Below are 16,863 nucleotides of genomic sequence, written 5' to 3'. Positions count from 1 at the left end.
AAATAGAACCAATAAATAGTTCATCAGATAATGTATTTTCTACAAGTCTTAAATATACGTATGATATATTAATATAAATATATTATAACCACCAATGTACCGAACAAATCTAACAATTTCAAAAAAATGTTTTCCTCAACTTTAACTTAGTATATAAAATTATAACCTTTAGGCATTTTCGTAATGTTGTAAAAACTAAAGACCTGCAATTTTAATGAAGTATCTAAGTTATTATTATAACCCATTTTTCACGGAGATTTTTAAGCCATTAAAATAATTAACTTTTTAAACATTTTTTCTTTTTTATGTATATAATATACAATTGCAAAGCGCTTATATTGCTGTCTTCAATATAGGAGATTTTTGACAATTCTCTTCATATTTTACCCAATCAATACATTACAAAATTTTTTGTATGAATTTATTTGTTTTTTGCACTTGATTCTTAATGTATCAACCAAATAATCAATATTTTTTGTCTTTGTCTCAATATTATGCATTAGTTTTATACTAATAAATTTGAAAAGTTAATATATTAGGATACTCATCCTTGTCATCATGTGTATTATGAAAAAAATTATTATAAAGAAGATTACTTAATAATTTATTAGTTTCTTAGATTAAACTAAATTTACCTTTAAATTAATTTTGATTCTTTATTCTACAGTGAATGAAAAAAAAATACGATAGAGATGGAAAGAGATAATTATAAATAATAGAAATAAGGTAAATGCATTTTCTCCTCTTTCCAACTTTTTCTTAATAAAGATAGTAAATAGGCCATGTATATAATATTTATTGATGTTTGATAATAATACATTAGCATATAGGTAGTTCAAATTAATTTGTACTCTTTATGCAGCGTATATCACGATATCATAATGCACTTAAACCTTAGTATTTAATAATAATTAAAATAGTAAAATATAATAAGTAAATCATACGAATTTATTTCCAATTTACTAATTTAGAATGCGTACAATATATTGTATTATTAATAAATACGTTATAACTTATAAGTTAATATCCAAAAAAAAATTCAAAATTAATTAATCTAAACATTCAGTTTGTAATAAATATAGGCACACAATTGTATACTTGACCTATACATGTTAATAATAAATGAAATATTTATAATTATAATTTATAAGTTTATAACTAAAAGAATTATATTATTGGATCATGACCTGAAGTTACTATAATAATATAGATACGCGTCAACAAAAAACATTTTTAAATGATCTATGATTCATTTACTATTAATTATTTTATTTTATATTATATTATTGTTTTCAATGTTTTCAATTCAATAGACAAAAAACTTGTCATCGCCTCAAGACTTATGAAAATATAATATCAAGATGACTTTTATCATGTCGAGAATACATTCAACTGCATAAACTAATTGAAATAGGTAGGTCTCTCTATTATAAATATACATCACACAATATCTGCAAATAAGACTGGTGGTTAGAACTTAAAAATTGTTAACAAGAAAGTGATCATCGAGATGTTTAATAACTGTTTTGTATAACAACAGAAACTCATACTCACATTTAGTATATATTATACTTGTATACACATTCATAATTCTAAATAAATTATATTTTCATCAAAAATATTTTAATTTTAGACAGTATGAAGGTATGTATACATTTAAATAAAAATTAAATAGATTTAGTTGCTATATATTCAAATGCTACAATTTTGCCTACCCTAGCCTGTCGGCCACATAAATCAAATTACCAGCCATTTAATTTTTTGTGAAATCTAAAAAGTACTAGGTATAATTCGTACAGAATAATTTTTTCTTTTACTGGGTATCTCGAACAGGCATTTAAAATAGCACACTGACTCAAGGCAAAAATTGAAAATTAAAAATCAAGATGTGTGAATATAACGATTATGCTCTTTCCCTATGCATACCCTTTAATTATGGTGACCAAATATATTGATAGGACAAAATTATACTCATTTTTCTACCTACGAGTTTTTATACACGATAATGATTTTTTTAAATTTAATTATTCATTTATATCTTATGATTCTACCAAAAGTATATTAATACAATATAATATGCAAAGCTATTGAAATTTAAGGCACAGGAAACACATTATCAATAAATGTTTGAAAGTATTTAACATTTTATTTTTTTAATAATTATACATTAAAATATTTCTTATACTTTCAATGTATTAAGTTTTATAGTATTTTCATCATGAAAAAAAACATACATAATAAGTTGGAATAATAATTAAATTGTAATTTCAAACAAATAGTAGTTGTTGTTGATAATATAAAAATTGAAAAAAAAAGAGTAATTAGATAAAAAGAACAATTTGTATAAATGAAGATCATTTATGGGAAAAATAGGTAGAATAGTCTATACGTTGACTAACTCGTTCAAGTGAGAGGTTTTTTTGATAGAAAGGCAAAGTTTTAAAATGTACCTACTTTTTTGGTTTTCTATACTTGGTCACCATACCTATAATTATCAGAATTCACAAAAATCAGTTCTAAAAAAACATCAAAACTAATAAATATATTTAATTTACATCTAGATTCCAAAATAATTAAGTAACTATTATTAGGGATCTTAGAAGAAAGCATTACGTATAATAAGGATTTTAATAGTTACAACAACATTACATAGTACTTTATTTTTTATACAATTTGTATACTTTTCATTTTGCTCATAATCATATAGTACTATACCTACGTAAAATACACTCGTTAGTCATCAATTCTGAATTCAGAAGACCTACAATCCTACGTTTTCATTGTATTCTTACACAAGATAAAATAATCATGGTGCAATTGTTCATCAATGATGAACGTATAGATATCTACTTTAATATATGCAGTTGCATAATAATATCAACAATCAACAAATGGTGTATATACATACTAACATCGCATAACGTAAATAACGATTAAAATGTAACGTCATTTAATTGATAAAAACATAAAATTTCGACGGGTAAACATATAACTATAAAAATACGACAAGTAAAAATAGTATATAGCTCCCCTAATATTTTTTTCAGTACTTATAAAATTCTTAATAAAATATAGAGCATACAAATTAATATGACCAAACAGATACCTATAAATTAAAATCTCCCACTTAATACTTTTTCGTATTTATTAGTTATTACAAGTTTTTTTCTATTAAAAAATGTTTTTTAAGATGAACGCAACAAATTTAAATTAATTTTACGATGTTCGGGAAATAGTTAATAATGTATTCTTAAATAGCTTTATTCTTGATGACAAAATATGTTAAAATGACTCTAGAGCAGTAGGTATCACTAGTATTACAAAGGTTAGTTGTACTATTAATAAAATCACGACATAATTCATGAAATTCAAGTTTAAATAATGGGAATGTCTAGATTAAATGTTTCAATTTCTTTCGATTAGATTTAAAACGGTATTATTTTTCTTACCTTGAACGATAAGTGTTTGTGTTTTATTTAGTCAATTTATAAAAAAAACCATACTCGGGAATTATAAATGATATTACAATGTATTATAATACGTATTCATATATTAATTAATACTAGCTATAAACGTACAGTGCCCAAGTTTGCGTAATATACACACCCACGCGCGAGCTCAAAATTATGTAGTTCAGAGCAAAAACCTATTTGATAAATTAGTTGAATTTTGTTCAATAAAAACAAAAATAAAAAAATAGGCGTTGGTACTATGTATATTTCCTCGGTCAAAATGAATTTTTTTACTAACAGTCGGATCGCATTGATTTAGTAACTATTAAATTATATTAACAAAAATCCAAAATTCGAACAAACCAAACAAAATATGATGAAGACATATTGAAGCCAACAATAATTTACACGTCGTGTGACGAAAGTGTACTATACATATTATAGTATACACAAAATTATATTATTTGTATAATATATGCTCAGACCACTCGAGTTTTCAAGATGATCGATAAATTCGTCAACTTTGTCATCTCGTTTTTATTTCAAATAGGGTATTCCTACTTCCTTGAACAATATTTGATATCTAACACACACTTGTTGTGTAGATATTGTGTGTATAACTGTATATTATATTATACGCTTATATATATATTTGTTTGTAAACACACATGACGTGTCGCAATAGGTGTATCTATGTATGCCGTAATCGAAATCACATTTTAGGACGATAAATAAACGAACATAAAGATTACGTTAATCTTACCCAGCAGACAACCGTTACAGAACATCGAGAGGATAATATTATAAAAATACTATATTATTACGTATTAGTCAAATATAAAATAATAATTTGCAACAAAACGATGTATCTTAGCTATGTTACGTATATAGTGTTTGTAAATCTAATCTTTCGCCGGTACGAGAACGTATTACTGTGGTTTAGATGTACGGCGGCGTTATACAATTGTTCATAATTTTATATCGTAAAAATCACTGACATGTGCTGGCGTGTCAGAAACTCTTCAAAATGATGGAGGGGCAGGGAGAGCTAAATTGAAAAAATGTTTTAACACAGCTCTTGAACGCCCTATAGTCTCTATCTCGACAGCACTAGTCAATAAACTTTGAAATGCTAATATCGCGTAAGTACTGCAAATGTTGAACAGATTATTATTATCGTTACGATTAAAACATTGTAAGAACCAAAAACCGCCGCACACCCGAGGGAGATCGCCCCTGGGGAAAAAAATACAGGTACCCATGATGATCAAACTCGCCGAATACGCCGGGACGGGTGAAAATGAAATATAATTATTATTAAATAAAAAAATAAAAGTATAAATATGACGGATGGTGGAGAGGGGATACTACCTACCATCAAACCGTTCAGAGTGACTCCGCTTCTGACTTTGAGATACTTCTTCCGCAACACTCGCCATACGACATAGGCCATCGCAATGATCCATATAACGTGTTAATAATATAAGTACCTGGTACTATGATTGCAGCGCGAATGTACACGGCGGAAAAGGCGAAACGATGCGCCCGCGCCCGATCACATTTCTGCGGCGTTTCTTTGTCTAGTTCGTCTACCTACACCCAGGTACTGTTAACGATACGCGTCATGTTCTGGGCAGAGTCGCGCCGGTCCTCGCCCGTACTGTACGCACTCACTTACGTTTTGCCCACGCGATTAATAATAATTATTGACGACGATATCGCATTATCCGCTCGCTGTCGACCGCGCGGATCACACGGACGCCGCGCGTTGCTGTCGAAAACCACACGAACCGAACCGAAAAACGACTCGAACGGACGACGTGCCCGGCGAACAAACCGAGCCCCGCGGACAGGTGCGAGTTTCGTGTTTGGAGGCAGGCGATTATTCTGCTATTAATAATAATTGCTGTCGCCCGATTCTCGATAACGTTTTTACGAGGCGATCGAGCGCACGATGTTTTTATTAGGTAAATTATTATCGTATTGGTACCACTATGGGTTTGTCGAAAAATCGCGGAACGAAAATACGCGACGCGACGCACCTAACCGTCCGACGACCGACTGTGATACCTGTGCGCGCGACTGGCGACCGTTTGACAGACGACGGCGGCGAGGAGTATGGTGTGCTACGCGTGTGTGGTTGCGGTTCGGGGCCGACGCGGATCACGTGCTCCCACGGCACGGTCGTTTTCGGCGGGGGGCGGTGGTCGTGCGCGGGGGAAAACAATAATCATCGGCGGCGTCGGAAGGCCCAAATATCGTTTAGGTACGAGAACGTCGTTAATAACAAGTAATAACGATATTGATACATAAATTAATAATAATAATAATAATATTATGTGCACAAAAAAAAAAAAAAAATTATAAAATAAAACACGCGTATCGGATTATCGCCAAGTCCCCGCGAGCCGTGCACATCCGATAAAACAATGGAATAATGCGATGATAATGATATAACGATAATTATTACTATTATTTTTGTCGTCGTTGCGTTGTATATTATTGTACACGACGCATTGTCGCTGAAATCCATATATTATAAGGTACACACAATACTGCTCGTCGTAAGTCGTATAATAATATTAGATATTATATTATATTTTACGCAATTCACGCGAAAAAATGTATTTAATACTTAGTAAATAATATTTTATACGCACATAAGTCGTATTTTTTTTCAATCGTTATGATTAAACATTAGTAGTATAAACATATTGTATGCGCCTCGTTTAGTTGTTTATTGTTTTCGGTACGGCGCGTCCGAAACGTCGTCGACGAGAAAACTCGTCAAAACTATGTTGTCATAATAACACTATAAATTGGAACAATTCGATGTATATATATATATATATTTTTTTTAGCAGAGTCTGTGGGGGAATTATAAATATAATATCCGACTTCAGAAACACGGCTTGGAAATAATATATAGGTTACATTTTACTGCAACTGTGGAAAATCTATGTTTACCTACATATATATAGGCTATAATTTATGTATCATATTTTACATTCATATAGTTACGAGTCGCATAAATTATTATTTTTTACTAATATATTAGAAATATAAATATAATGTTTAAAATAATGGTATACTGAAATATAACTTAAAATGTTAGGTGTTTCACGTATTTTTCGGGATCAAACATTACACAAAGTTTGGATAAAAAATGTTTTATTATTATTAAATAATAAAGGTATATAAAAGAAAAAAAAATTAAATATAACTCTTAGTCTCATTTTTAGAATTACTCATAGTCATAAGTCATAAGTCATTACTCATTAGTCATCATTAATATGCTTAAAAATTAGTAACAAAATCAAAAACTCCATTTTTTAAAAACAAAACACTTAAGTCTTAAAATTCTTAATTTAATTCTCAATACATGTTCTCTAACATTCAATTTAAAAAATTGAATACATAAAATAATGGATAATTAACCAACAGAAAAATATAGAAAAAAATAGTTTACCTTGAAAATGTGACACAATATTCACTACACTCACATCACTGCCAACTTGTGCCAAGTACCTACCCAGCTATAAAATATGCTTGATTTTTTATGAAATAGCTAATAGCCGTATCATATTATGTAAGTTGTAGATGGTATGAAGTGCAGTTTAGTTTGTTACGAATATTTTTAAGTAACATACATAATTTCTTTCATCATTCTGTTCGACATTACAACAAATGGAAAATGGATAAAACCTGACTTTAAAATGTTATCTATTTGAGTAGATATCTACCTACATTCAAACATAATAATTGTAAGTAACACTCTAATAATATTATTTTTGTAGACCGAGTGAGCCGGAAGGTTTAATCTAATACCTACCTCCTATATAATACTCGTAATATAATTTATCTTCATTCTTTAATGTGCTGGAAATCTAGATTATAAAAATGTTTTAATAAAAGGTTTTCCCAGTCTCTCAGTATAGATACGGATAAAGCATATTACTTATGTATTATACACTATATTTATAAAAATGCATTTGTTGATAATTGGCTTTTATTATGTAGGTAGAAAGTTACATAAATTTGCAGGAAATGGAAAAATATTTAATTCGTCATTTTCAGTTCTTTAAGATGAGTCACTAAAAGCAACCGATTTTTATTAGTTATCTCAAAAATGAATCAGACACTAGTATATCATTTAGGTTTTTATAAAGATTCATCTAACTTTTTAAACATTTATCAACAATAATAATTATTTTAAAATGGTACTAAAGACAATAAAGTAATTAATTATTAATATTATCATTTACAAATAACAAATTATATACATAATACGTAACATGACACATTATATTGTTTAGTCTAACAATACTTAATCAATAATCATTATAAAATCAATACATTATAACATGTAATATAATAATATAACTGTTAACTATACTTATTAAACATCAATATTTAGATTAAATTAAATAATATATACCCATTTAACATGTGTATTGCGTATATAAAATAGAATACATAGAACATATATACATAACTAAAGATATGATATTATACAAAATAATATATTAACCATAAAAATAAGGACAAATAAATTGATTGAATAAACAGGTAGGCAGGTAGTACTTAATCAATTATTTAGGATATTATAAACTAAGTAAGTGCAAGGTATCTAGTATCATGTATCATTATATTTACGAGCCACAATAATATATTTTCTATGCTACAATCTATGAAAAGGAAAGACTCCAAGATTTCACTGATATCCTGCTCGCATCCTTTATATAGTACAGCATTAGTGAGAATCGTTAGAATAGATAACACTATTATATATAGTAAATGACTAAATTACTCAAAGTTATTCAAGACTTAACTGTACATACCATAAATAATCTTATATTTTAAATTATGTTGTAATAATGATTGTAAAATGTAATTTATAACAAACCAACTGCCAAACTTGTCGAAAATTATCTAAATAAAAAACAATTTTTTTTTCGTAGTCGCTGTGTACGATGAAGAGTAAGTACGACGTACGTTGCAAAACCGTTAACTGACCACTTTCCAGTCAAATGGCAAATTATTATCTACATTACAATATTGTGCATTGATTGCAGTGTTCGAGCAATACCTATTTATAATTATGTACAGACTGTACAGTTATACGATTATACTTAAAAAAAAAAAAAGAATTAATAGATTTATCGTATAAATATACACACATAATGATTAAAATAATTAAAATTATGTGGAATAAAATTGCTTATTTCTTGACGTATAGGTTATAAGTACAATAGTATTCGCCATCTTGTATAGTGGTAGGTATCTACTATATAATGTACCTTAATTATTAAAAAAATTAATAGTGTTATATTTTGGACAGTCTTTATACATTGCATGTGACCTTCTATGACATATTATATGTATTATTATGGGATTATAGTTGCGTTTATTTGAATTTTTTTTTTTACCAATATTTCTGAATAACAATATGAATACCTGCTGTAATGAATATAAACAAAAATTAATTAATTTTCCATATTATCTATACCTACTACAACTGATTTGTATTATTTTATATTTTGTATGCGCTATTGTGTTTACTTAAATTACTTAAGAATATTAGATATCTACGTTGGCCATGAAAAATAAACGAATGGCTAAGAGTAACTCATTAAATATTTTTACTTCTGCGGAATTTACAGTATACATTCTATAGCTCATCTACAAACTCAAAATTAAAACCCGGAAGTTCGTAAACAAGTGCTAAAACTGATAATGTACACATATACCTACGTAATAGGTTCTGCTATTTATTATGCTATATATTTATTGCATCTATCATACTAAATAAACTAGAAGTGTATTCCAGTGAAACTTCTATGTTGCCTAGGTACCAAGTAATATAATGGTATTATTTTCCATATTGATATGATAATGAAAACCAAATAAATTCGTTAGATATAATTAAATACATTTGGTTTAATTTAATTATACCTATGGTTTTCGAAAATATTTCGTTAAACAAAAAAAATTGTTAAATGGAAGTTTCGTTAAGTATATATGAAAGTTATAATTTATGATAAATCAATAACCTAACCTTTATCATAGATTATCTGGTTTCATAAAATAATCAGAAATAATCAATAAAATAATAGGTAATATGTATCTCCATTCTGTTCTGATTGAAAATAACCTCATTACCTAATCATTACTAATGAGTAATGATTAATTGTTATTTGTTGGTCTAATCATTCATACTTTTCTCCGTTTTCGATTATAATAAAATTGAGAATGTATAGGTTTTATAATGATGAATTTATACTTTGTATTAATTTATACTGTCATCAATTCATAATATTTTAAAGTAGTGAAAATCCTTCAATCTTAAACTTGAGCTTTCTGGTAGCACATTAGACACAGTAAGTATTTGTATTTTGGTAATAATTATTATTGCATTTAATATTTTTATAGTTAAAATAATTTTGGTCATTTGGTCAAAATTAATTAAATCAGATGCACATATTATTAAGTAGTATATAAATATATTTAAAACTAGCTGTACCTAATATCCCACTTTTCATAGGAAAAAATAAAAATAATAATTAGTTATTATGAAAGACCTCGCTTAGTGTACTTAGAATTAAATTTAATCCGTTTAATACATCGGATTAACCAATTTAAGTGTAGATATCAACGACCGTGAAAATGAACAACGTATGTGAACACAAATTTTTGACACGATCAAATGAGTAGTTTTTAATGTGTGTAAAACGAATAGATGGCGCTACGGCCACATTACTATTTTCAAAGAAGAGAGTTTAGTGTAAAACACTTGGTTTTGAAACCTATTTCTTAGACCTTACTCCTTAATCCATCAATTAAAAATAAGCTACTTGAGTACTTTACCATTGAATAAGTGATTCCATTGCTAATCCGCGACAAAAACACGTATTTAAGCTAATAACAGTTTCTAAGTTTTTGTCCTCAATTTCAAACATCTTCAGAATAAAAAGTAGCAAAAGTCACTGCTCTACATGCCAATGAAAATAGGTTCAAAAATTTCGATAATAACCTACAGAATACTTACAGACATATTTTCTTTTGAAAATTCTAAACGAGAAAAATATAATACTTATGGACTAGGTATAGAGCTATGGTTATTACTTGTTAGAACCCATTTACATTCATAAAAATCTCAAAATATATACTAAATAAATGTTTAATCTGCGATTAATCTTGCGTATACCTACAAAGTCGTCAATTCGACTATATATACATATATTATTTCAAATCCCTATAGAGATAAAGAAAAAAATAATTCGTAATATTCGTACCTATGCTCTTTAGGTAATTAGATAATATCTATAATGATAATATTTATTATAAGATCATTAAGATCATATTATTTTCCAGAGAGGGGGTAAGTGCCCCGTCTCCCCATAGGCGCAATTTGGATTAAATGTATGGGGGTGCTAAATTTATGTTGACCAAAGTGACTTGTGGGTAACTTTTTCCCCACATCCCTTTTTTACAGCACCATTCATACATTTTCGTTAAACTATCTTATTATTTATTAATAATTTATAATAAAAGAAAATATTAATAAAGAAAATAAAACAAAAATTTCAAATATCACTTATAACTTATAAGTAATTACATTTTTTATTTTTATATTATATTAAAGATATAAGTCTTAGAGTCTAGAGCAGTGGTTTTCATCCGGTGTGTCGCGGCACACTAGTGTGTTGAGAGCGCCTTTGAAGTATGCCGCGATAAATCTATTGATGGAGTTAATTTTGTGTATATATATATGTATTATATATAAAAATATATGCTTCACGTATTATACGAATTATTGGTGTGCCGCAAAAATTTTATAGAAGAAGAAGTGTGCTACATTGTTAAAAAGATTGAAAATCACTGGTCTAGAGACATACTAAAATTATTTATTATTTTATCATCATCAATTTTAGTGTTTAAATCTCTCTCAATATTAATAACTTTTCCATTTACCTAATAGTCGAAAGACGTTTCAGCGTAATCGTTATCGACTTATTGATAATCGTTTTATAAATCTTCTTGTGTAATTAATACATAATAATTTATTAATCATAATATAAACAATAAATTGACATTAATATCACAGATTAAATAAAACATTTTATTTAATCTGTGATAATATTTTCTATGTTATTCTGATCAGTGATCGGTATCTATGCTTTATAATTATTATTTATTAATATGAAGACGAGAAATCCTAGAATCAAATCTATCCTAATGTTTATGACATAATATCATAATATTCATAATTTATAACCAATTAAAATTCGATGATGTTATGAAAAATTTAGGAGTGCTAATATGAAATTTGAGGGTGCCAAGCACACCCCAAATTGCGCCTATATCACTCCCCAGAATGGGTGCCCATGCTTGCATTCTACATTCATTATTTCTAATAATTTTTTGTATATTTGTATTGTTTATAATGGATGTAAATAATATACAAACATAAATATGTATACAAATTAAGCTCAAACATGGTATCTCCCTAAAAGCCAATAATATTAATTTTAAAATTAAAAAATATATCTTTGTTATGTAAATCAGTGTGCTGATTAATAACAGTAAATGCACTTATTTAATTTACTTTAAAAATTAAATTATTTTATTGAAAATAATATTATTACAGATCAATATTTAAAGATACTTATATTTTATCTTTTTTCAGGTAAAAATTACAACATGGGGGCCAAACTATTTTCGCATTGCTTAACTCCAACTCATATTTTACTTAAGTATTTAAGTACCTATTAACAGTTAGCTATTAAATTTAATTACTTATAAAAATAACATCATTGTTGATTTTACATAACATGATGATATTGATGACTGACGTCTGAAGTGATTTCTTAGCAGTGATTGAACACAATTGTTTTAAAAATAAGCATTAAACAATGTTCCCTGTTATATATGTATAATATTATACAGATTTTGTTTTTGAGTATACACCATCGTTGAATTGGTCACTGTAGTAGATGAATTAAATTTGAATTAAATGATTAACTATTGATTATAAAAAACAAATCTTAGCGTAGACTGATTCCAATTGATCAGTTTCTATTTCAAAGGATATTTATTTAATAATTTATATTAGTTTAAATAATTCATATTTCTTTTAAGTACCATTTTATGAATGTGGTAGGTTAAACTTACTTAATTTTAAGCAATAATTACATTTTTGATAAAAATTATCATTTATCACATACATAATAAATATAAACATAAAATACAGCACTATATTAATGCACCTACATTTTAGCATACATTACTTTACAAGCAAATTATGGCATAAGTACCTTGCTTTAGGAATTATAAATGGATAAAGATGAATGAATCTGCCTACAATTGATTCTTGATTAGATATAATACTAAGTACATTTTCCAAAATGTCTCCTAAACTATCCTTTATTTATAATTTTTATCAAAATTAGTCGATCAGTTTTTTTATTTAATAAGTTACAGAAATATATAAACATTATCATTTTACAAAAATTGGTTAGAAAAGTAAGTTGAGTTTTTTTTTTCAATTTTAGTTTACAAGACAGAAGGTGCCACTAGTAATGTATTACTATTTGGTATCTTAATATGTTGTAATTAATAGGAATTGGGTCAAAAAACTACGCTTAAAATCTAAACTATCTCCTTAAAACTTAAAAAACCTCATAATTGGATTTCAAGGCTAAGCCACAATAAAAAAACCTCTATCATTTTTATATAAATAAAATAAAATATATTGTTATTAATTTATAACATAGATTGATATAAATAATAAATTAGTTGAAACATTACATTATTAATTTTTCTGTAAAAAACATTTTTCCAAAAATATTGAAACCTTGGATATTTTCACAAATTTATTGATTGGTTAAATATTTTTAATAAATATTACATTTAAAAAAAAGTGTATTATTTAATGCAATTGTTATAATCCATTATAGGTAGTAAGACAATATTTTAATATACGTTTCACAATAATATAAGATTTTTTTTGTTTTTAGTAGTAATTGTTGTATAATAATCGTATACTTAAAAATATTTATATTGTTAAGTAAAATTATATTACATTTATATTGGTAAGCTTAAGGGCAAGAAGTATAATAACAATAAATTATACATTTTTTTTATGTTAACTGATTTTAATTAGTAGTAGTACTTAAAAAAAAATAAACTTGTAGTTGAAAATTATGCACAATTCCACATAAATAATCTTACTTCGATTTTGATGATGGTGATTTTCTGTGACTAATTGTTCAACTTTCAACCAATTATTTTAATTATTGACAAATTTGTGAAAAATTGGAATTAAAAAAAATTTCAAGACAATATTTATTGTTGTATACTATCAATCGTGGCGCAATTTATTATCCATATCTATTGTTACGCTATCAATTGACCACCATTTATTGACGGTATATCATGTCCAATATCAATAATTAAAAATAAAATAAAATAGGTATATATAAAAATAAGCACACAAAACAATGTATTTTTTTTTCTAGAATTTATTGTAATGAATAAAAATAATAATATTACATTTAAATCTTAGAATTTTTTGAAACCTTTCTTTGCTCCTGTTCCCTTTGTCACTTTCAAAACGTTAAATCTGACTGTTTTACTGAGAGGTCGACATTCACCAATTGTGACAATATCTCCAATTTCCACATCACTAATAACACAAATTAATTTATGATATAATATTGACAACAATAACAACTATACAATAACATACCGGAAACAAGGTGATAAATGGACTGACATATTTTTGTGACGTTTTTCAAAACGATTGTATTTACTGATATAGTGCAAATAATCCCTTCTGATCACAATAGTTCTTTGCATTTTCATTTTACGCACCACACCAGTTAAGATACGTCCTCGGATGGAAACATTACCAGTAAATGGGCATTTCTTGTCGATATAAGTTCCATCAATAGCCTATAAATAAATAAACCAAGTAATTAGAATACTTATATAATTTTTAATTAATTTATCATAAATATATTTTGATACTAACTAGGATATTTAAAATATATAAATTAGCAATTAAAAATATAATATATAATAATATATGTATAAACCAGAATTTAATATTTATAATTAGTAAAGCTCGGAAGTTGATGATCTTAAAAACATTAATAAAATGACCTAAAAAATTATAAATATTTGTTTAAAAATAGTAAAAATATATATATATTTTTTTAAAGAATACTAATAATAATTAAAATTACTTAAAATTATTACATTATACAAATAAAGCATATTTTATATTGTCAAAAGTAAAAATGACAGCTAGCAATTAACTTACTCTATTGAATCTTTATCTTTACTTAACCCATATGCAACTTGTGTACAATATTATTTAATAAAATATAAATTTGATGTAGGTACTTATATACAATCAGTGTATAACAAAAACTATGCATGTAAAGATATTAATTGACAAAATATAATTACAAATAAAAGAAATTGAATTAAAAAAAGGAAAATAGGACCTAAAAATGACAAAAAAGGCCAAAAAATGCAAAATAAAAATTAGTTATTTAGATTCACATGTTTATGAAATACATTTGTGGTCAAGAGAGCATCATTTAATAAGTTAAAAAAAAAAAAAAATAACATGTAAGTTATGATTGAAAATCATTTTTAATATGTATTGTACATATTTCTTTTTATATACAGTAGATGCCGCTTATAAGACTCACTTTGGGACCAGCACAAAGTGAGTCTTATAGGTGAAGTGGAAAAAAAAATTAATTACGTATTTATAAATTTTATTTTACTACATATTTTGCTTTGATTTTAATACATTAACACATATTACATATTACATACTTTATTATTGAATAAATTTAATAATCCCAATAAAAAAAACTAAAATTATAATCGTTATAATTATCATTGCGATAAATGTGAACTTTTATCTGCGATAAAAATTATTATACGTTATAAGGTACCAACAGAAACTAGAAATAATCAACACGAATATTATTTCATTTTTCAAAACCAATTTATTTCTAAATTATAACCAAAAAAGTTTATTTTCTAGTATTTATTTTATGAAATTTGAGTCTTATAACCGAAGTGTTGAGTCTTAAAATCGATTTTTTTTTTAATGTATTTGGATACGTCCGGACCGGTCCAGACGATTTTGAGTCTAATAAGCGACTGAACCTTATATTCGTGAGTCTTATAAGCGGTGTCTACTGTACTACTGAATATCATATTATAAAGACAATGACTATAAGTAAATGATTAAAACTGTTCATTTTTGAATATCGTATCTTTAAAAAAAAAAAAAACATAACATTTATTTAAATGGCAGTGATCACCATAAAAATTAACCTCATGTATATTATGCATAGAAATGTTTGTGTATAACTAATATTTTTTTTTATAAAATTTATATACAATGATAATATATTTGGCACAGACAAGTAAATTTTTATGAATATTGACTACTACAATAATAATATAATCATGCAGATGAAATTTGTAGTTAACCTACTATGAATATCAAAATATAGCAGAATTGTTTCTATTTAATTTTTATTAAAATTATTAAATTCCAAAGCAATGCCAAACACTATTGTAGATTAACATCAATAGCCACCATTATGGAAGCAGTTAATGATAGGTAATAAGCAAACATGATCAGTTTTTGTTAGGTGAGCAGTGTTCTCTTATTCTGAATAGAAAATATTAATATTTATATTCAAGTACACCTAACAATAACAATACTGTTTAAAAATAAATAAGTTTCAGAGTTCAAAATCAAACTAGGTATTTAAATATAAAGATATATACAGTAGAACCCTTCTGGGACTGGGGTTATGGCCGAAACACAAAAAAGACTGAATTATCAGAAAATACGGATATACAGCATGTAAAATATCAAATTATATAACGTAAGCATTTCAATAATAAAAAAATAGAAAAATGTTCTACTGTATATATTGAAATTTCACGAAAAATGATGTATATAAAAATGAATATAAATACTGCATCTGTTACTTAAATAAGAATACATTAATAATTTCACTAAATCATAAAATTGATGTATTGTGAATATATTTTTTACATAATACGCATTAGATTTATTTAACATAGAAAAAAAATTAATTTGTAAGGTTTTCAGAAACACAATTTAAAATCATATTGCATTAACTCATAAGACCGTCGTGTTAGTATCATCATATAATTCCTAAGATTTTATATTTAAAATGTATTTATTATTTATATTAGACATAGAAAAGAAGTAATTTACATGGTATCAGTAACACAATTTATAATCAAAATTTACTCATAAGACCGTCGTGTTAGTATCATCATATAATTCCTAAGGTTTTCTATTTAAAATGTATTTATGATTTATATTAGACATAGAAAAGAA

At 26.3% G+C, this 16,863-nt stretch overlaps 2 protein-coding genes across 2 annotated transcripts in view; both read right to left on the bottom strand.

Annotated features, from left to right (window-relative positions):
• LOC112603399 (puratrophin-1-like) overlaps positions 1-5,537 on the bottom strand; it is a 163,318-nt gene extending 157,781 nt beyond the window's left edge. The window contains exon 1 of the mRNA XM_025351935.1: positions 4,828-5,537. Coding sequence (XP_025207720.1) covers positions 4,828-4,905 — 78 coding nt within the window. The 5' untranslated portion in view covers positions 4,906-5,537. The remainder of the gene's footprint in view (positions 1-4,827) is intronic.
• An 8,418-nt stretch (positions 5,538-13,955) lies between these two features.
• The window catches only part of LOC112603403 (40S ribosomal protein S11), a 4,007-nt gene continuing 1,099 nt past the window's right edge, over positions 13,956-16,863 (bottom strand). The window contains exons 3-4 of the mRNA XM_025351941.1: positions 14,203-14,408; positions 13,956-14,139 (exon numbers count right to left, since the gene is read on the bottom strand). Coding sequence (XP_025207726.1) covers positions 14,016-14,139; positions 14,203-14,408 — 330 coding nt within the window. The 3' untranslated portion in view covers positions 13,956-14,015. The remainder of the gene's footprint in view (positions 14,140-14,202; positions 14,409-16,863) is intronic.

Source organism: Melanaphis sacchari, unplaced genomic scaffold, assembly GCF_002803265.2.
Source record: "Melanaphis sacchari strain LSU unplaced genomic scaffold, SCAv2.0 Contig107_pilon_pilon, whole genome shotgun sequence".
Taxonomy (NCBI): domain Eukaryota; kingdom Metazoa; phylum Arthropoda; class Insecta; order Hemiptera; family Aphididae; genus Melanaphis; species Melanaphis sacchari.
Note: the sequence above shows the minus strand (reverse complement) of the source record. Positions and strands in the feature narration are given on the sequence as shown.